Raw genomic sequence first — 20638 nt, forward strand, 5'->3', positions numbered from 1 at the left:
ATGGGGGCACGTGAGCTCTGAACTGCATACTCACTGCATTCCACTCTGAACTCATTTCCAGAGAAGCCGGGGATCTTTCTGTGTGTGAAATTCCTAAGATATTAAATACTATAAATCCAGTATTTTCTAAAATCCTACGGGCCAAATTCAACAGGTCTGTAGTAGTAATTCAGCCCATTTCTGAGTCCCCTCCTTTTGTCAAAGGGATCCCTTTAAAACACCCAAGAGCAAGCAGAGGCTGACACTAGCAAGGGGGAACTATCCTCCCATCCCCACTTTCTGCTGTAAAGGTCCTAAATTCCAGTAAACTGGGTCTGTTGGGGGAGGGTGGTGTAACTCCAGCTTTTTTTTCTTAGACAACTACTGTTGTTAGTGAAGAATTCGGGATTTTGGGGTAATTTAAGGGATATTAGTCTGTCTCAGGATGGGAGGGGGTATTTGTGCTATATCCCCTAACCTGATTCCTATTCAATTCCTAAACTCCCTGGAAACAACCATGCTTGAGGGCTAGATCAGGGCCTCCTGGGATATTCCAGAAAAGCAATGAGGTCGTGATCCTGCACAGGCAGGGCTGAAATCAGAGAGCAGGATGGGCCACAGGTGGGGGCACTGGAAGCAGGGCAAGGAGCTAAAGTGGGCAGTCTTTAGAGTGTCTGGGAACGAATGATCTCTAAAACTGGAGGGCTACTTAGGCCCTGGCTGGATCGCTACAAAGCAGCATCAACCCCAGAAACTCTGCAGGTGAGGGCAGGTTTGTAAAAGGGTTTCTTTTGTGTGGTCTTGGGCCTCTTCCCAAGGTCTAGGACCAACCCATCCTCCAAGCTTATAGTTCAGAGGGGCTAAAGCAGTTCTGGAGGGAAAAGCAGAGCACCCAAGAAGCCAGAGTTTGACAGAAAGGCCAGTACACAACCCTCAGGGTTCAGAGGAAGCCTAACTCAGTGGAGCCCAGAGAGCACCTTGCCCGGCGATCTCTTCCTAGAACTTCTCAAAAGTAAAATTCTTCCAACTCTGCTACCAAGGCCTCCTCTCCTTCCGCTTGGGACTTGAGATTTCTACCAAATGTGGGTACACATGAGCTTATCCTGGGGGGTTCGTAACTAGAAACACTTCCTTCCCTCTTTGGAGCTGCCCTGGAAGCTGTGTGGATGCCAGGAATCCGGACTTCTGTCACAAAATGGCTTTCCTGTGCGTAGGAGGAAAAAGAGGCTCAAAATTGCCACCAGCACTTTATTACGCAGCAGTCACAGTAGCGTCAGCCCCCACGTTCCCATGTCACCCTCCACTTATCCAGGGGTCCACTGGCCTTTTTCATGTTTGAGTGGCAGATGCCAAGCTCCGCTAAGGCCTTCTGATCCCTTTTTTCTTGAGTGTAGAGCAGGGCTTATAATAAGCTGAGTCTCAGAATTGATACTTGTCTTTTTTTTTTTTTAAGATTTTATTTATTTATTTGACAGACAGATCACAAGTAGGCAGAGAGGCAGGCAGAGAGAGAGGAAGGGAAGCAGGCTCCCTGCTGAGCAGAGCCCGATGCGGGACTCGATCCCAGGACCCTGAGATCATGACCTGAGCCGAAGGCAGCGGCTTAACCCAATGAGCCACCCAGGCGCCCTTGATACTTGTCTCTTAATTGGTGATGATGAGGAACACTGACAGCCCCTGAGCTCCCAGGGGAGGGGGCGGGGGGAGGATGGAAGGACTGGATTACAGAGACTGCCCCGAGGTCATATGGGGGTGGGAGAAGTAGGGGCAGAGCCATTTGTTCATCTTTCACGCTGCAAACTGGTCCAAGAACTTGAGGTAGGCCTGACGCTGGGCCGCAGCTGCTGGAATGAAGTGGCCACCAGAGTGGGTGAGGGTGACGGCTCCGGTGAATTGGCTAGCCAGCTGCATACTTTCCTGAGAGGGGATGACGCAGTCACTGTCCCCAAAAACGTGTAGTGAAGGCAGTAACAAGGGGCACTGCAGGATGGATTCCTTGAGTCCAAGGCCTCGGGGACAGAAACCAGATACCAGGATGATAAACCTTGGCAAGGGGAAGCGGGGATCGCCAGCTTGGCCAAGGGCACACACAACGGCTGCCAGCGCGGCTCCCTGGCTGAAACCAAGGAGCCCATCAAAAGGTCCCAGTTTCTTCAGTGCCTGTGCCACGGTTCCCAAGGCTTCCTCCAGACCTCTGCATACTGTGGGCTGGCTCAGGGCGTTGAAAACGTCTGCCTCCTGTTCTGAAAACCACCAGCCTCGGGGCTGCTCCTCCGGAAGGCAGGGCTCTACAGCGATATGGGGAAAGGATGGGGTTAGGGCAAGCGGGTATCTAAGGCATGAGAAATGAAAACGGAAGGGAGGAAGGATCTGGGGCTGCCAACTAGCGAAGAGGCGGCCGAAGATGAGAACCTGGGGGTAATGAGGTGGAGAGCAGAGCGGCATGGCAAGGCAGGGAAGCCTGATCATGGTGGAGGCCTGGGAGGCTGGGATGGAAGAAATGAATAGTATGGGCAGGGGGAGGGAAGAGGTGAGGATGCGGCGTGGGGGTATGCTAAAAGGCGTTACGGAAACGAGGCCAGATAAAAGACTCAGAGTGCATTTCCCCGTCTCACCGGAGTCCGGCCCGGCGCCCTCGGGGCCCGCAGCATCCGCGACCAGGTGCGGGCCGCTGAGGCACACGAGTTCAGCGCGGCCCCGGAGCGCCTTCCTCAGCGCTCCCGTCTTCTCGCGGAAGCCCCGCTCGCTCTGCCGGAAGCCGGCCAGGGCTAACACCCTCAGCGTGGGCCGCGCCGCCATCTTGCCGAGCAACGCGCCAGGGACCGGAAGCAGCCTTTCCCCGAGCGGAAATCGAATACACGAGGGGTGGGACCAAATGCCGGCCCCACCCCGAAGGCGGGCCTCTGCGCGAGCGGGGTGTTCCCAGAACAACCAGGTGCGGCCCAAGCAGGGGCGGATACCTGAGACCAAGGAAGGGCTCATCGAGCGTTCGTTGCTCCCTTATCGTCTCAGCAGCTGCAGCCGTCGCTAGCCACGGCGGGAGAGGGCTGCGCGGACTCCTGCATCGGAGGATGGCAGACTCTGCTCAGGGTCTCCATTCTGCGACGTCCTCCACCCTACTCCCGTGCATTTCCCGTAGCGGCCTCACGGCGGCGGCCTCGGCTCGCGTCGCTAGGGAGGCGGCCACGCGAGGCCGCGCCTTTAGTCTCTCTCCTCCAGGCTTGCAAGTCGGGGCCTACCTTCTCCAAGACCAGTGGGCTCAGGGCCTGGAGGGGGCGGTTCCGTCCGTGGTTGACTGTCCATGGCCCCAAGGAGCTGCCGGCGTAGAAGTCCATAGGGTAGGGCTGCTGCCAGGAAATGTCCCTCAGGGCCACCACTGCCTAAGGGAGGGCACCCGGACAACAATTGCCAACTTTTTCTGGGCAGGATTAATTGATTCAATCTTCACGATGGTCTATGGAGGTCCTATTGTCCTCATACCACAGAAAGGAAATGTGAGGCTCTGACAGGTTAAGGGACTTGCCCAAGGCCACACAACTAAGAAATGAGTCAGCTGTAATAGGTGCTGCCCACCCCACTGCAGATCCCTCCCTGGACAGAACCAGGTGCAAAGCCCACTCTCTCTCAGGTATTTTCAAAACGCAGGCTTACCTCATAGGGTGTCAGCAGCGGCTTGGGGAAGGCGGTGCCCCAATCAATGGAAAGGCGCGGACATGCTACCTGCACCCACCTGGGAAGGGAAGGTCAGGTCAGACCCAAGGGTGGGGGTGGGGAAGGTGGTCCTCCCCTGGGCAGCATGCTGAAAAACATGACTTTGTCCCCAACACACCTAATGAATGCTTACTATTAATTCTAGAGTAAAGACAGTCACGTACTACTGTTCAGAATAACACTATAGCTGTTGATTTTCTCGTTTCCTCTGAGAGAGCCCTCTGCGAGCTCTCTGAGGGCAGGGCCCAGGCAGCTTATCTGTGATCTTATCTCCAGAATCAAATTTAGCTTAATTCTGGTACACTGCAGGTGCCAACTACCCCTCAAAAGAATGACTGTGATGTTACAGTTGCCTGTGAGCTCCCAAACTGAAATGGGCGAGACCCCTAGCCAAGAGCAGCCCCTGCTGAATGAGAGCTCTGTAAACATGAACATTCATGGAAGCAATCCCCACTGATTCCAGCCTTCAATATGTGCTGGGCAGGACACTGATCTAAGGAAGCTTCCTTAGCCAGAGTCATCGCTAGAGAGGTAAGGTGAGGAAACTTACACATCCACTTCAGGAAGTAGGTTAAGCTTGCTGGGGAAGATCTCAGAGAGCAACAGCCTCAGGAAGGGAAGTCCTAAGGCTTGGAGCCGAGATTCCAGGTGCTGCTGGAAGATGGAGGCCAAGCTCAGGTCACCATGGTCAAGCAACCAAGTCAAAATCCCTTAAGTCTACTAATTTTCTCAGCTGGGTTTCTAGTCAGTCCCCTCCTCCAGAGGCCATCCCAAGCCCTCTGACCTCCAGAATTTTGGGGCTGCCCTGGCGGCCCAAAGTGCCCAGGATAAGGCCCCAGGATTTAGCTGAGCGGGCTGTGGCTATGGCTTCTTGGCGGTTGGCTTGCATGCGCTGGTGGTCATAGTGTTCTCTGGATAGGACTTTGCTGTATGGGTCATATCTGGAAAAGAAGCTATGAGGGTTACGGTGACAGCCACTCATGGTACCTGTTGTACCCATAGCTCCCTGACTCAGTCCCTTGGTCTCCTGAATCTTTAGGTTCCATGCAGGTAATGAGGAAGAGAGCAGAGATCGTCATTGGAAAGCTCAGTCCCACAGCTGGAGCAGGCAAAAGTAGGAGGGGGTTTAGAATCTCAGTATGAATCCCAGTGGGGGATGGGTGGGTACTGTGCAGCAGCAGCTCTGGGTCTGACGCCTGGATTCAGGACCCAAGTACCTCAGATACTTAGAGCCGTTGGCTGTCAAGGGGCCAGGGAATGAGGAATTTTCGGCCAGTTGAGGGCTTCAGTGGCAGGGAAATCCCACCCTCTCCCTAGCTGGTCAGCCCAGCTCAGCCCATACCGGTAAGCGGGGACACCAGGGTTGGCAATCATGACAGACTCCAGATGGAAACGGCCGTCTCCAAGATATCTGCGGCAGAGAGACAGGGGATGATAAATGTGGGGTACGGTGAGGCAGCAGAAAAGGTGGGCACTGGCTTGGAGGTCCAGACTGAGCTCCTGGCTAAATGTGCTGCTGCTGTGGGGAGAGAGGGGACTGGCACAAGTCAACATTCCGCCTCCTGAGGCCTTGGTTTTCTCATGTGCAAAATAAAGAGTTTGAACTGGATGAGAATAAGGCCCTTCTAGTTATGTAATGCAGAATCTGAGAACTGCTCCTCACCCCAGACTTCTGGGGGAAGGGTAAAAGGGCAGCCATGGCCATGGCTGCCCAGGGCTCTAGAGATCCTACCTTGGAGATGGCGGGACAGTTCCTTACCTAGCTCAAAACAAACACGGCAAATAGGGTTCAACGTGTCATCAATGTTGTAAATGAAGTTTCAGGGTCTACAACGGCTCTCTCTCCCCAAACTGGCTCTCAGGTCCTCTTACTGAGTTGTAACAACTACTGTTTACTGGATTTGTGGCTTCTGTGCACCAAGGCCTGGAATAAGAACTTGCCATGTAGGACTTCACACTCAGACCCTCAAACAGTCCTCTGAGGTACCTAGAGTATCCCCATTTTACAACAGATACAGCTGCTGTTCAGGGATGTTAAGGAATTTGCCCAAAGTCACACAGCTATTAAGCAGTAGATCTAGGACTTTTCTCTAGGCTTAACCAACAGACTCTATCAAGACTGTCCCTAAAAGGAGCTTCCCAGTCCACGGAGAAGGCAGAGCATAGAGGACAATCACGAATGCAGTTCCTTCTTGGAGACCACACTGATCTTTGTGATGAATGCCCCACATTCAGGGTGTCTCTCCCTCCAACACACACCTTGAAGCCCCCAGTGGTAGGCACCTACAGGCTCAGAATCATGTGGGCACAGGCAGAGGGGCAGTGCCCCTTCGGGAGCAGGGCTGTCCTACATGGGAGCAGCAGGCCCTGTGGGACTAGCATCTACAGCCCCAAAGGTGGGGCTGAGTCAGGGGAGTGCCCCTCCCGCTCTCCCTGCCATTAGCTAGGAATGGGGCTCCCCTCCCTAGTCCCAGCCAGGGGAGCTATCAGCTCTGAGGCTGGCTGCATTCACACAACATTAAGCATTTCCATTACCTAAAATAATTAGGCGGCAGGAGACATGCTGCTCCTGCTTGTTAGCTGTCCGGATGCTAAATTAACGGGGCTGCAGCCTGGGCGTGCCCATCCATCTTCTCCAATTATATTCCCACCATTTCTAGCCCACCCTCACCCCCCACTCCCCACCCCATGAGGCCCTCTGATTCCTGCCCCAGCTTGGGCATAGCTCTCAGGTGGACAGAGCACCTGAGAGGGAGACAGGCCACCTGCAACCCTATTCGGTCCCCCTTTTGTAGGGTGACCTTGAGCAAACAGTTAAAAAAGAGCTTGAGACTCAGCTTCCTTTCCTACACAATGACCTCCCGATCCCTTCTAGGTGCATTTCTTATGTCTCTCCAACTGGCCCCTCATCTTTCACTTACACAACAGCCTCCACCTCTCTGGGCAGCTGTGGAGCCGTGCAGCCCAGGATCTCCCCAGGGGACAGGGGCTTGCACTGTGGGACACTCACACGGTACTCAGCTCTCAGCTCCTGGGCAGCTGCCTGGAGGGATGAGGAGGGAAGGGAAGCAAGTGGGTGAAGAGGGAGAGCCAGGGCCAGAGGACAAGCGGGAGCACCTAACATGGGCCCCAGGAAGAGTCCGGAGGCTGGCTGCCTATCTATCTGTTCACTTACCTGCAAGGTCGACACAAACTGAATGGTGCTGACCAGGGCAAGGGAAGTGGCTGGGGGAAAGGTGAGGCGGATAGAATCCAGGAGGTGGGTAGTATCTATCCGGATGTCCACAAAGACATACAGTACCCCGAAGTCTCGGGCCGAGGTGTCCATGGGAACTGGGAAGAGACAAGAATTCAGGAGACTGTTTTGGAAGGCCAGAGGTGCAGGGGGCCTGCCTGGGCCAAGGTCTCTGAGCAGCCAGGACCAGTGGCTTCAGCCTAGGGATACAAGGAGTGAGCAGGAGGCGGGGGGGGGGGGGGCACAGTGATAGGTTCCCTTAGAAGCTCCTTTTGCACCCCTCGACCGGGGGCCCAGACTGCTCTACCACCAACAGCCTTTCAAACACCCACATCGGGGACAGCAACGTTGTTTCCAAGGAAACCAAACCCAAAGGAAAGATCCACCTGCAGAGCAGGAAGGCCAAAGCCATCCCAGAAACTGGGAGGGACCTCCTGCCTGCAAGCAGGACAAGAAGGCGCCATGATGGGGGATCAGCATGCAGTCCTGCCTCCCTGCCTCCCTGCCAGGATCCCCGCCCACCATACCCAGGCAGCTGTGGCCATAGTGCACCAGGAAGTCAGCTCCCAGGGCCCTGGCGGTAAAGTCATCCACACAGCAAGCCCCATATGTCACATCGCCCATCACCATCACTTCGGCCTCTGTGAACCTGTGGAGGTGAGGGAACGGGGAGGGGGACAATGAGATGGTGACACCAGGGTGAGGTGGGAGAGAGACCTACCCCTGTGGGGATATCTCAGGGCCCAGCTCCTCTCCCTACGCCCCACAATCACTGGGGCTGGCAGCTGCCACTTCTGCCAACAAAGAGTAGGAAGGGCCCAGCTGTCACATCCCCCGGTCCTGGCAGCAGCTCTTGGAACTGGAGCGGTATGAGGACGGTTTCTGTAGCACCCGGGTTCCTCCATCCAAGCCCAGACTTCAAGAAGGACCCCCACCCCTCAGCTGGGCAGACACAGGGTCAGATATGGGGGCTCTGATGCCCCGGCTTGTCCCACCCAGAGCAAGGAGTGTGCACACACATGCAGAGGCGCCCGCTCCCATGCTTTGACACGCAGCGTGCGTGGGTACGCATGTAGGGATACACACAGCCTCCCTGTCACCCAGAACCCCTGCTACCTCCCCACCCTTAGTTAGGGCCCTCTGCACCCAGGGTGGGGGGTACCCACGAACGGCTCCCCCATAGCACATGGCACCACCCACACACCTCATGCATCAGAAAGAGTGGGCTCTGGCCAACACATTGCCATAGGATCTGCTGCCAGGCCTGAATCACTGGGGGACAGGGGCGGGTGGGGAAGACCCCGCACTCCCCAAATTCACCAGGGGCATGGTGCTAGAGGACCAGCTCTTCCTTGAGAGATGCACCCCTGGGCCACAGGGCCTGGCTTGGCAACTAGGATCTCCCATCTTTCTCCTGGAGGTGTGCTGGGGAAAGCTGAGCTGCTGTCAGTCAGCAGCCCCTCCTCCTCCCCCCTTCCCCAAATCAGTCTGTGCACAGAAGCAGATTATTCAACTCCTTAAAATGCAGCCCAGGCATCTGAGTCAGCCAGAGCACTTAATTTTTTATAGATTAAAATGTATGCAAATTGGCCTGAGCCCCAGAGAGCATCCCCAAGGGGCAAGAGGGTGGGAGCTGGGAAGTGAGTCTGTGGCAGTGGATGAGAAGCAGAGTGGGGGAGGGAGGCAGCAGGGAAGTGGGAGGTTCCCATCACGAGATGACCTCCCCTTTCCCCATTCCCCCTCCCTGTTCCTGTGCTGGTTCCAGATGGCTGAGAACTCCCCACCCCCAGCCCCAGGATGGCTCATTGTAATGAAGAAACTTAGAGAGGGGAGAGGAACTGAATACTATCTCCTAGACACTTCTCCCCCACCAAGCCCCTCCTTGCCCTACTCCCCCAAATGTGTTGGAGAAAAAGGTTCCCCTTGGCTAGACCTGATGCTGACAACACAGCTCATTCCAGGTCAGCTCTGAGGATTCCTCCTCAGGCCCCACCACCTGCTCTAGGCCCAGCTTTGAAGATACTGGAAACAACTCATCTCCCCACTCCCCTGCTGCACCCCCTCCCCCACTTTAATATTTTAGGGAAAAAGAGATTTATACAGACAAGCCAAGCCAGACAGGCTGGGATCTCAGCAGGCTGGGAGTTTAGTTTTGACTTTTTCCCTTTGTGCATGTACGGTTGTGGGAGGGGGCAGGGTAAGGCCAAGGTCCAGAAGGAAAAATGTCAACAGGAAGAGATATAATGGGCATGGGGAAGGTCTTGGCTTAGCTTCTTCTCCAGTACCCCAAGCCTCACCTTTCCAAGATATCCACAATGGTGCAGGCAAAGAGGAGAAGGCCCTCAGGCATTTGCAAGGCCACTGAAAGACAGAGCAAAGACATGAGGGCAGAGGTCTAGGAAAATGCTGGGATGGGGATACTGTCCCTGACAGAGCCAGGCAACCTCTCCACCCCTACCCCATCTCAAAACTTGGGGGCTCACCCTTTTTGGCCTGGGTCTGCTGAATCCTCCAGATGGTCTTGGGAATCTCAAAGTTATAGTTGGAAGGCAGGACCTGAATGGCTGCCTGCAGCTGGGGGTTGTTCAGGATCTCAGGGGGGATCTGATTGGCCAAGCGGCCCCTAGGGGCTCGACCTAGGACAAATGAAAGGACTGAGTTGGCACCTGGCCTAAAAGAGAACCAGACCCAGTTAAGTCCTTAACACCACCCAAGTTTCAGGCCCAGATCCCAGATGCCAAGGGGGTTGGCCCAGCTTTCTTCCTCACTGAGTTCATTCTGAAGCTGGAAAGACAACCCATTAAGCCTGAAAGAGATCTGCATAATTAGCTTCCATGTTGAGAGATTACTGGGAATCAAAGATTTGAGCCCATGAGGGAGGTATACCCCATCCCTTACCTTTGGGAGAACAGAGATAACACCAGGAGACTGAAATGAGTCCAAACAACGGCTCCTTGGTAAAGAACAACTCTGAGGAAAACCCAAGAGCCTAGAAGTCTGGGAAAATGTCCTCCCCTGCACCCAACCCCTCACCCAAGTCCCTGAGAACACTTTGAAGTTCTGAGGTCCTAGATATGCAGTCTATAAGCAAACTTATTAAGTACTGACTTAAAAGACTGCCCTCTTTACTCAAGTCCCACTGACTCTGTCTACAGTGGTGAATCCCTACACTCTTCCCTCTCCTTGTTTAAAAGGGAAATAAAAACCAAACATTTGGGGTGCCTGGGTGGCTCAGTGGGTTGAGGCCTCTGCCTTCGGCTCAGGTCATGGTCTCAGGGTCCTGGGATGGAGCCCCGCATCGGGCTCTCTGCTCAGCAGGGAGCCTGCTTCCCTCTCTCTCTCTGCCTGCCTCTCTGCCTACTTGTGATTTCTCTCTGCGTCAAATAAATAAATTAAAACAACAACAACAACAACAACCAAACATTTAACTGACTTAACAGCTTCCTTAGTCTCACTGTTCCACCCCAGGAAAAATAAAAGAACACACTCTAGTTAGGACTGCAGGCAAACAGGTAAGGATAGAGAAGCGACCCCACCCTTTAGGGGCTAGTAGTCTAGCACGGGCAAATGCAGGTATACAAATTACAACCTGATTAAAGGAGAAAACACTGTAGCCATTAGCAAAGCTGCAACCCTTAATTTGCTTCCTATTCCCAATTCAGCTTAGCTCAACCCTATTATCTCTTCAGGAACCAGAGAGTTTGGGAATGTGATAAGGAAACAAGAAATTAATTTATTGAACAAATATTTATTGATCCTGCCCTTTGTGCCAGAACTTCTGCTAGGGCCCTTTACTACTATGGGAGGGATCCTCCCAGACATAACCCTTCGCTCTCTGCCTGTGGGCAGATGATGGTAGTTGATGATGAGACCATATTTGAATGTTACTACGGCCATAGTTTTTGTTCATTTGTTTCAAAGACCTTGGAACAAACAGCCCAGAACCCTGAGCCCCTCACAGAAGCTCCTCTGACAGGGCAAGTCCCCTGTGGTCGTTGGGATGTGGGAGCTGCTAGTTTTAGTAGCTCAATTTGTCCTCGGGACTAGTAGGCGCCTCCTCCTTTATCACGTGTCTGTGATCTTTTGTTTACATCAGTATTCCCGGGTAGACGAGATCCCTGGGGCAAGGCTGTTGTGTAGTCCCTGAACCCAGCAGAGGCCTGGCAGTCAGTGAGCCGGGTGAATGAAACCCTGTGCCTCTTTCCTGGAGGCATTCCCCGCGGGCCCACTTGTGGAATGGCCGCTGCAGCGCGCCTGGCTCTTTCCTTCCTCATCGGGTCCGCTTTATCCGTGAGTCCTCCCGTGCCAGCCAAGGCAAGGGCGGGGGCAGCGTTTCCGGCTTGAGGATTACAAGCTCCTAGGAAGAGCTGCTCCGGATCGCGCCCGAAGGCTGCAAAAGGAAGACTGGTCCCTCTGGGCTCCAGCGAAAGCCGCCGGAGCAAGTGACCGCGGGGCCCTCCGGGTCTGGCGTTGAAAGGCCGCCGCCGTTAGCGGGGGAAGGTGCTGTCCCTAACTTGGGAGCCCTGACTCGCGATGCGAGGTCTGGAGGCCGCAGCATAGTAGCACCCACCTCTACCAGTGCCGTTTCGGCTGCCCGGCTCCGCCGCCACGGACTCCGCCAGCGCCGCCATCACTGGCCTGTCCACGTGGAGACCAAAAAGGCAGCGCTAGAAGAACGCCGAGAACTCAGACCTTGCGATCGACCGCCGGTCGCGGGCTATGGGCGGGAACTTGCTGGGCGGGGACCAGGAAGGAGAAGGTAGGGGCGGGGCTACCGCGGTCCCCACCCCAACCCCCCAGCCCACAGGGACCGGGCTCTCCGCCGCCCTTAGCAGTCCAGTACCAATCGCAGTTGCACTCTCTCGACGATCCAGTCTTCTCCTCTGCTCCCGGTTTTCCAGACCTGGCACTCCCGGACCAGTGCTCCCTATTTGCCGACTCCCTGCCCGAATTCTGTGAGCCAAGTCTTGTGAATGGGACACCACCCCCGCCACCGCCCCGTATCCCTTTTGCTCCTCTCTCAGTCTCCCCTCCTGGTAAGCAGTGGAGGCCGTGTAGGTAGAGCCAAATTCCGTACCTCAGAGGACCCCACTGCCCAAACAAGACAGAACTCAGCTCCCATCAGCCCAGCTCCAAGCTGAGTCCTGGGGTTTTCGGAGCGCCAGAGTGCCCTTACCTTTAGGACCAACAGTGCAGAATGCTGGAAGGTTTCCCGTGTGAAAAACTGCTACCAAGGGAAGGCCCCAGCCTGAGGGTGCTTTCCTGGGGCAGGGCGTGGCGTGGGGGTAGGGGGAACAGTCCAAGGAATCCAGTTGCCTAAACCAATCTACCCTTTTCCCTGCCTCGGCTGCCTCTCAGGTCTAGATAGCCTTTCTCTTGATCAGGCCTGGGCTCCTGAGATCCCAGAGGGAAGGCGTAAGCAGCCAGTGAGATGGCCTTGACCTTTGGAAGATCAGAGTACCTGCAGGACTGGCCCTTAGCAAGGTCTGCCCCATACAGCAATAGTCCCCCAGGGCTGTTTGCCCATCCAGCCCTCTGGCACCACCTTCCTCTCTCAGAGGTGGTGATGTGAGCACAGCTGGCCCTTTAAAGGTAGCTCTGTGGCCTGGGGCTCCCCTGGAGGCCCTCCTTGCTTGGAAACTCCTAATTAAGGTACAGGGAGAAGTGACAAACAAGCAGCCAGGGACTGGCCTGCCTGGGCAGCTGCCCAGAGAGAAAGGATGTATGGGCTGGCTGAGAGTGAGCAGCCAAGGGGAGGACCAGAAGGGGTCAGTGCTCTGCCCCCAGGCCACTAACTGATACTCTTAGGACAGTCATAGCTTTGGACAGGGCTGTAGCCAATATGGGTCCCAGGAATACCCCCTCTTGCCTTGATAAGAGCTCGGCATGGACTTCCCATCTCCCCTGGGTTCTTTGGACTCCCAAGGTGCAAAATCTCAATTCCAGGGATCCCCTGAGTCCAGCCCCTCCCCCTTCAGGACACTAAGGCCCAGCCCGTGGACAGCTTTAACTCTGGCTGTAGCTGTGAGATCCACGGGGGTGGTGGTGGGGGGGAGATTGACTCCAGAGCAGCAGTGGCATCTCCCTAGCAGGTCCCGCATCCCTTGGAGCCTTTCTCTGGGCAGAATGGGGCCTGTGGATGGTTGAAGGCCCTCACCCTCTTACAACATCGCCTCACAGCCTCTTGTGCTGAATGAGCTGCCCTAGCACCCATTAGGAAACCAGGTGATGTCTAGGGAAACTAGACATCAAGGACAGATGTGAGCACGTCCCCTAAGATAACTGCAGTGAAGGACATTGGGGGCTGTCCTTCAGCTTGGGCCGAGAACACCTCCATCTGTTGGTGGGGGGTCTCCCTGCCTGAGTTACTCATCAGGCTGAGTAATTACTGCCTGACAAGAAGGCGGGCACAGCGCACCCCCACATTATACCACAACACCCGCCTCTAGTCACCCCCACCCCCTGGCTGGACTCCAAAGCAGCGCCCAGCCTTCCTGAGGCCCGAAATAACTGTGCTTCTCACACTCACGCTCAGCCTCAGCCAACTTCGTCTGAGATGCTGGAGTTTGTGGGGCAGGGGGGTCATGGGGAGGCAGCTAAGGGGGCTGGAAGGAGGATTAGCAGACCCCGATTAAGGCCTACACTTTGGCACTGATCTGCTTTATGACATGGAGCAAGTTGTTCAACCTCACTGGGCCTCAGTTCGCTCCCGGAGAGCCCAGGGCCTTGAGACCAGCTTTAATGCCTGGCAGGGTGTGGGGCCAAATCCAGCCCTGCAGCTGGTCAAGGCTAAGAGAGAGAATACCCCACCTCCAGTTCCATCCCAAGATGGACCAATCTTCTTAATCGTCAGAACAAGGTTACTTTTTCCACCTTCAAGCATTTGCACCTTATCTCCTGATAACTCAGCCCTCAAGCCCCAACCTAAATGGCATCCCTTTGATGGCTTCCTTGATCATCCTTCACCTTCACCCCCCCCTCACAGAGCTAGCAGAGCCCCCAACACTTTCTTTCTCCTCCTGTCACATTCTAAGATGCCTTGTGGGTCTTTCTTCCCCAGCTATGCCCTAAGCTCTTGTAGTTACATGCCTATGTAGTTAGCGGAAACCCAGAGCCTTGGTGCCATTGAATGCAGGGACCTTGTCTTTTTCACTGGCTGAATCCCTAGGAATAGTAATGCCCCACGAATTGACCCTCAGTAAATGCACGTTGAATGAGTGACTTAGCCCCCTCTTCTTCCTTTCCCAGGACCCCTCTTATTCCAGGCCAGTAGGGGGTGCCGCCTCCACCCAGGATCTCGCCTGGCCTGAACCTTTTCTGCTCAGCCCAACTGGCCCCCTGCGGGACCTGCTTTCTAGGCGGTGCCTCCTCCATTTTCCTGGAAGCTCTGGGCGGGGTCGGTATAGACTGAAGGAGATCTGGGACACCCCCCTAGGCGGGGATAGCCCACCTGAGCCCCACACTGGTCCCTTCCTCACTCTAGAATTTGGAACTGGGCCTCCCTGAATGCTTGCTGCGTGGACTAGAAGAGTCTGGGGGCGCGCCACACCTACCCCCCAAAAGAATAGTATCCTGGGACACGGGATGCGAGGCGGCTGGGTTTCCCGGAGCTGTCCTGGGCGGGGAGGAGCCGTCGAGCCTCCAAGAAGGAAGCGGAGTCGCCTAGAGAGGATATGGGCAGGGGTGCAGACTTGTGATCGGGGTCTCTGGGTGGCAGTCCTCCCGTCCCAGCCGGTGGGCAGAGAGCACGCTTCCAGCCGCCTCTCTCAGTGACCTCCAGCCGCGAAGGGCGAGCAGACGGGGGTTGGGCTGCGGGCGCGAGCTCCGGGAAGCCCGCGGGGCCGAGAAGGGGCTTTCGAGTAGCCCGACGGCCTCCCAGGGCCTGGGGCAGGTACTTGGACCGACGCGGGCCAAGGATAGTCCCTAGGGACCGGCACAGCGAAAACACCTTGGGAGGCGGCGCCGCGCGGCTGAGCGCCGCTGCCCTGGGAATAGGACGGCGCTCGGCACCGCGAGCTGAGAGCACTTTCATAAATTTTGTATGGGAGGCGCTCCGTGAGCGGGGGCGGGGAGCGGAGCGAGAGGGAGGGAGCTAGCGAGCGAGGGAGGGAGGGAGGGAGGAGAAAAGGTGGGGGAAGCCGGGGGGTGGGGGGAGGAAGGGAGGCGCCCCGCTCCGCCGATCGCTGGGTCCTGCAAACGCGCGCCGGGCGCTTTCCCCGGAGCTCGGCGGTGCGTGCGAGCGCCCTTTTGCAGCAGCCGCGGCGGCGGCGGCGGCCCGAGGGGGCGGAGAGGAGGGGGCAGCGGCCCGGCGGCCGGGCGGCCGGGGGGCGGCGTCCCCCCTCAAAACCGCCTGCAAAGAGCTCGGGGCTGCAGAAGCAGGCCGCCGGCTCCGCGGAGCAAGCCGCTTGTCCCGGGGCTGAACGAGCGCGCCGGGCTGCCAGGCAGCGCCGCGGTTGCTAGTGGGCGCCGGTACCCTCGGCGCTGGGCTCGGGCTCACCATGCCCCTGAGGGGCCGGGCTGCCGGGCACAAGCGGATCCCCGGCTTGCCCCCGCCTCGACGCGCTCGGATTAGCTGTAGCCGGCACCCAAGGATTTGAATCCGGACTCCGGCAGGGAGCGCGCCTAGGCCGACCTCCGAGTGGCGGCCCCGCGGCCAACATGCTTCGAAAAGGTGAGTTGGAGCCGAAGGGGCAAGTTGGAGTTTAGTGCACACGCGGCCGAGCCTAGAGCCCGGGAGGGACCCGAGCGCTCTCCGGCGCCCGAGCTCCTGGCCCGGGAAGCAGCGGCTGGCGGGCTGGCGGGCTGGCGGGCTTTGCGGGGACGCACCTGCGGAGGGTTTGCTGCTGGAGCTCAGCCCCTGTCGGTGGCCGGTTGCGAGACACGGGATTTGCGCCATGGATCAAGCGTCCAGGCCTAGGGATCTGGCTCGGCGAGGTCATTTAGAGACCACTGTGAGCTATCCATGATGGAAGGGAAGCCGGCCTTCTGGGACCTTTGCTTTGCCATTATAAAGTTTTGCAGTCGCAGACTCCTTCGGCTGCGTGGGCACATGCTGCCAGTTCTGCCGCTTTGGCGGGGCCGGGTGCGGCCCGCGCTCCAGGGCGGCCAGCGGTCAGTCACCGCGCCGCCCGGGCGCTCACTGCGCGCCCTCGCTTCTCAGGCGGGGCCGGGACATGGGCACCTTCCCTGCAGTCCTGCTTTGGTCCTCAGGGACGGGCTCTGGGCACCCAGCAGCCCAGGGGAGGTGGCTAGAGCCTGCCGTCCTGTTCTTCAAACTTTCCTTATGCCTGGAGCAGCGAGATGGGAAGGCGGGGGCCGTACCCGCTCCGTGCGCGGCAGGTGCCAGGCTCAACTTGAGGAGAGCTGGCCCCGCGACCACCTAACCACAACCATCCTCCCCCTGCCCCCCTTTCCCCCGCAGCCCGGCTCATTGCAGAGCGCTGCAAAGTTGGCGCGGGTGCTGGGGAAGTCCCGCCGCGCCCCCACGTGGCTGCCGCGCGGGGAGCTGTCCCCGGGGCCCAGGGAGGGCAGGTGACCACGCCGGGAGCCCGCAAACCCGGTCTCCAGCTGCCCCGGCCTCTGCGTCTGCCTCCCTCCCCTTCCTGGTCTGGGCGAGCTGCGGCGCTCCGTCGGGACCCTATCGTTTCTGGGCCGGGCCGAGTGGCCGGCAAGCTGCGGCGGCTGCGTCTGGCTGCCCGGGTCCTGCGGGAGCCGGCTAAGGCGGGAGCTCAGGTAGCTAAGGGCCCTGATCCCTGCGCTCCGCGCTCCTGCCTTAATCCGCCCCTGTTTCCATGGCAACAGACCGAGGTGTCGTAAGCACAGGATTCTGACCTCACAGTAGGATGGGGAAGGAGAAAACGGGCAGGGGGAGGTGGCGAAAGAATGGGAAGTGAAGCCTCAAGATGGGTGGAGAGGAGAAGATGTGGGGGTCAGGGAAGAGACCCCACAAGCAGGTGGGACAGGTGGGGGAAAAAACCACGCCTTCTCTGGAAGCAGTAAAGGCTGTGTGGTGGTCCCTGCTGGCTCAGGCCTACCTGGGAGCCTCGGTTGCCCTGTCGTGTCAATAGCCACAAACTTGTGCTGACTTGTGTCTTCCACGTGGGTCGGGGCGGGGCGGGGAGGCGGGGAGGGGGGGCGGAGGGGGGGACGCTGCCTACCTTTTCCTGTGGTGTGGGGAAAAGTCTCTCTGGCTGGTTGGAGAAACCTCTTCACTGATAAACCCTGGTTCTTTTTCCCTGCAGAATGGGACTTAAAGGCCTTTCAGCAGCTAGCCGTGGTGGTCAGTGCCTGCACACAGAGGCTGATCTTTACAAAACTGAGCTGAGGCCCGGGTCTGAGAAGCTTGGGCCTGGAGTGTGCACACTTGCCCTGGTGCCTAAGGATTCCTAGGCAGTTTTAAGAGGCTGCCATGGCTGGGTAGCTGGGTCTGGGATGGAGATAATAGAAGGGAATTGACATCCCATTTCCCTTTGGGTCTCTTGTCTTTTGGCAGTTTATAGTTAAAAATGAGCCAGAGAACAGCCCAGGTACTTTATTTACATGACTTAAGTGCCCAGGGAGACTCCAGGAGCCTTTCTCTCCCATCCTCACTAGCCAGAGACTCAACCCGGGATGAACCCAGTGCATTCTGGGGGCCTCTCCTGGTGGAGGAGACTCACTTACTCTGTTTAAGAGGTGGCTCCTGGAGGCTTGGCAGTCATGGGGGTTCACCACTTGGATTGGCCAAAGGAAAACAGAGCAGAAAAGCCCTTTGCTGGGCTAGGCTGAGCTCCAGTGGCCTACAGCCTGCTGCTGGGACGTTGTGTGGACAAAGAACTTTATTTTTGCTCCTTTGCTGGACAGTCTTCTCTCTCAGCTCCTGGTCCTGATCTGTAGGACTTGTTTCTTTTACACGCATATACAGGACACTCAAATACTCTGTGTGGATTCTAGGTGTGTGCTCAAAGCCAAAGGTATGTCCAAGGCTCATGCCAAGGGAGGTGGCCATTGAAGTTTCTGTTTCCCAAATTGTTCCCAAAAGCTCCGAGCAAAAAAATGTTATAGGGATGGGTTCAGATGGTCATTGCAGTTTCCCTGCCCATCAGCTGCAGAGCCCTGCGTGGACTCCTGGACCTGAGGGAGTTTCATAGTCTCAATTTGGATTTGGAAAAAGACTAGCCATCCTGAGATCCTGGGGGTAAGGGGGAAGAGAAAAAAACCCTCTAACTTTTTCTGCAAAGGGCTGGGCTCATGGTCTTGACAATGGAGTGCTTTGTGGAGTGGGATCCCGCTCAGTGGTCTGGGCAAGGTGAGTATAGGCTGTGATCATGAGGGTCATCGCTCTGATTTCTTGTTGTCCTATTACAGCAAGCTGGGTGCTGTCCCCTGGCAGGACGTTTAGGAATTGGAGGGGAGGGGTGCTGCCTTGTGTCTCTTAATGAAAGGACTCTACCGGCCACAGCCGCACCTCTGTGAACCAGAACAGCCTGAGCCCTCAGTGGATCCTGCTGCTGACGGTGCTGGGAGCTGAAGGCTTCAGCAGCCGTCTGCCCTCTTTTCTGTCTCCTGGCCTACCCTGGCAGAACTAGGGATCTAAAAAGCAAGCCTCTGGTCAGAGATGAGAGGCAGGCAGGGCAAGCCAGGCCTGGAGCCCCCCAGCACCATCCAAGAAGAAAGGGCAGCCTGTTGGGGATTTTGCTTCGCCAGAAGTGGCCTGCTTAAGGTCAGGATCTATGGTTTTCATTTTTAGAGCTATAAACACAGAATGCAAATCAACAGCCTCTGGGCTAATACTGAACCTATCCTTAAAGTTTTTGTCTTGTTAAGCAAGGAAATAGAGTGCCAAATAGGCTTTGTTAAGTGGCAGTCTAATTAATAATTTAAAATCTTGTAGCTGTCTTTCATTAGAATTTATCTGTACATCAACCACAAAATCAGTCAAACACACTCATTTATAAGTTAATGCCATCCCTGAATAATTCAGCAAGAGCTAGATTAAGGCCTGCAATCCAGTAAGAAGCATTTTTGTTCTTTTGGTTCCCATAGCCAGATGGGCTGGCCTGGTGGCTGGAGTGGGTCTCCTTTGTGTGAAGGGGAGGCAGCGGGAGGAAGGGACCGTGGGGTCGTCAGTGCTTGGTGGATTTGAATCCAGAGATTCCCTAGGTGACCTGAGAGTCTTCAGGTGGCCAGGTGACAACAGGCCCCTCCTCTTGGAGCTGTCCGTTTCATGGTCCTCTTTAGCTCCAGTGGAGAAGAGAAGGGAGGAATATTCCATGGACAGCCAAGACACTCTTCTTTCTGCTGCAGAGGATGTGTATAAAGGGGAAGTACAAGAGCCCTGCTCAGGAGGGTTGAGATGTGAGGCTTTTTTTATCCCAAATCCTAGCGCAGAAACAACATTTCAGTCTTCCCCGCCTAATTGTGTCCTACCCAGAGAATGCAGCCTGGTGGGACCAGTGTCACCAAACACAGCTTCTTTCATTGGGAGCCTCTGGACTGCTGCTTTCCTCAAAGCTCCTGGTTCTTATGACAGTAGAGAGAAGCTGAGAGGAGGAATTTTAGGGGAGCACCAGGACACACCAAGAGAAGAAGAGAAGCAGAGTTGCCCAATAAAGCCCATACATACATTTTCTCACCAGGGGCCAGAATAAAAGCAAGGCAAGCAATGCATTGTTTCCCTTGTGAGCTCAGACCACATAGCAAATGTGTTTTGGTTCGGTTCCCGTCATGCCGATATGCGGCCAAGTCCTTGCTGCACTGCTCAGGCCCATCTTCTACAGAGAAACCGTTCAGGACCCAAACTCCCAGCATGGGCACACGGGCTCCTGTGCTGCGGGAAGGTAGCCCAGAGTTTCTGGTCTCTGTCTCAGGCCACCGATCCCAAGCCCTCTGCAGGGTTCAAGAGCACTATTTGTGAACGCCAGGTAGGTAAGTGGAGCAGACGGTGGACTTGACACCAGGAGAAGGTTCTTGGCCAAGTCTGAAAAGGGGAAGTCTCATTAGGAAGAAGAAAAGGCAGGGGAAAGGGTCGGTGTCTGTCCCCTGACCTGTGGCCGAGTTGAAAGCAGATGGGACTGAGGAGGGAGGCTTGTGGGGGTGAATCCAGCTCTAAGCTTTGGAGTCACAGCCTGAAAAAGGACAGAGCAGAAGTTCACTTGCTGGAGAGGAGAAGGAGGGGGCAGGCATCGTGAAGGATGTCAAGAACGGATCCGTTTGGTTCCATCTGCAGCAAAGTAGTGGTTAAGGTGAAGGCAGAGAGGAGATGACAGGGAGGGAACAGATGGCCAAGGAAGCAAAATAGCTGGCGAAACGGGAACAGAGCCTCCAGGGACAGCAGAAGGCAGGACCTCCGCGCAGAATGCCGGAAGCAGCTCTTTCTCGGGGTGCGCTGGCCAGGCAACCCTGACTAGAAGTGAGTCAGAAAGAGGAGAGGGGCAGGGACTTCAGGGTGAAGGGACTTCCCAGGCCTGGGACAACACCTAGCAAGACATCAGTTCCAAGGTTGGGGGTCCAAGAGCAGGGACCCCCTTGGATGCCTTGAACTGGGTAGAGGAGGCACCCTGACTTGGTGTCCATCACTAGGGCAAAGCCAAGCTGTGTCGCATCTCTGAGCATGCCTGGTTAAGCCCACCAGGAGGTGGTATGGACGCTAGCTGGAGACAGGGGCAGCAAGGACCCACTCGTGCCAGTCACCGTCCGTGGACTCCAATACCTGCTTATAATTAATTACCGATG

General features: G+C 56.3%; 3 protein-coding genes across 5 annotated transcripts in view; 1 reads left to right on the forward strand and 2 right to left on the reverse strand.

Annotated features, from left to right (window-relative positions):
- Positions 1 to 1564: 1564 nt before the first annotated feature.
- On the reverse strand, positions 1565 to 2974 carry LOC111151687 (OVCA2, serine hydrolase domain containing). The gene is made up of 2 exons (XM_022509826.1): positions 2595 to 2974; positions 1565 to 2267 (listed from the first exon to the last, which is right to left on the reverse strand). Exons 1-2 carry the CDS (start codon positions 2959 to 2961, stop codon positions 1768 to 1770), a joined length of 867 nt encoding a protein of 288 aa, XP_022365534.1. The 5' UTR covers positions 2962 to 2974; the 3' UTR covers positions 1565 to 1767.
- On the reverse strand, positions 2972 to 11639 carry LOC111151686 (diphthamide biosynthesis 1). Of its 3 annotated transcripts, none has more exons than XM_022509823.1 (12): positions 11496 to 11639; positions 9409 to 9561; positions 9223 to 9286; positions 7453 to 7574; positions 6866 to 7023; positions 6612 to 6733; positions 5033 to 5101; positions 4475 to 4631; positions 4241 to 4341; positions 3631 to 3709; positions 3219 to 3359; positions 2972 to 3038 (listed from the first exon to the last, which is right to left on the reverse strand). In XM_022509823.1, exons 1-12 carry the CDS (start codon positions 11554 to 11556, stop codon positions 2988 to 2990), a joined length of 1278 nt encoding a protein of 425 aa, XP_022365531.1. In that variant the 5' UTR covers positions 11557 to 11639; the 3' UTR covers positions 2972 to 2987. The 3 variants fall into 3 exon arrangements, with proteins under 3 accessions (XP_022365531.1, XP_022365532.1, XP_022365530.1); XM_022509824.1 differs by having other exon boundaries at positions 3219 to 3294; positions 4241 to 4344; XM_022509822.1 differs by having other exon boundaries at positions 4241 to 4344.
- Positions 11640 to 11644: 5 nt separating this feature from the next.
- Positions 11645 to 20638, forward strand: part of LOC111151421 (reticulon 4 receptor like 1) — a 71200-nt gene continuing 62206 nt past the window's right edge. The window contains exons 1-4 of the mRNA XM_022509413.1: positions 11645 to 11684; positions 11827 to 11961; positions 15498 to 15596; positions 16347 to 16657. Coding sequence (XP_022365121.1) covers positions 11645 to 11684; positions 11827 to 11961; positions 15498 to 15596; positions 16347 to 16657 — 585 coding nt within the window. The remainder of the gene's footprint in view (positions 11685 to 11826; positions 11962 to 15497; positions 15597 to 16346; positions 16658 to 20638) is intronic.

This window comes from Enhydra lutris, unplaced genomic scaffold (genome assembly GCF_002288905.1).
Source record: "Enhydra lutris kenyoni isolate GAN:26980312 unplaced genomic scaffold, ASM228890v2 scaffoldscaffold26, whole genome shotgun sequence".
In the NCBI taxonomy this organism is placed as follows: domain Eukaryota; kingdom Metazoa; phylum Chordata; class Mammalia; order Carnivora; family Mustelidae; genus Enhydra; species Enhydra lutris.

Excerpts from the sequence above, each read along its gene's own strand:
- LOC111151686 (XM_022509822.1), bottom strand. The coding sequence starts at position 11,556 with ATGGCGGCGCTGGCGGAGTCCGTGGCGGCGGAGCCGGGCAGCCGAAAC. Across the intron at positions 9,287-9,408 it reads GCAGACCCAGGCCAAAAAGG|TGGCCTTGCAAATGCCTGAG; the intron begins GTGAGCCCCCAA and ends TCTGTCTTTCAG. Across the intron at positions 6,734-6,865 it reads AGTTTGTGTCGACCTTGCAG|GCAGCTGCCCAGGAGCTGAG; the intron begins GTAAGTGAACAG and ends TCATCCCTCCAG.
- LOC111151687 (XM_022509826.1), bottom strand. The coding sequence starts at position 2,961 with ATGAGCCCTTCCTTGGTCTCAGGTATCCGCCCCTGCTTGGGCCGCACC. Across the intron at positions 2,268-2,594 it reads GGGCGCCGGGCCGGACTCCG|AGCCCTGCCTTCCGGAGGAG; the intron begins GTGAGACGGGGA and ends ATATCGCTGTAG.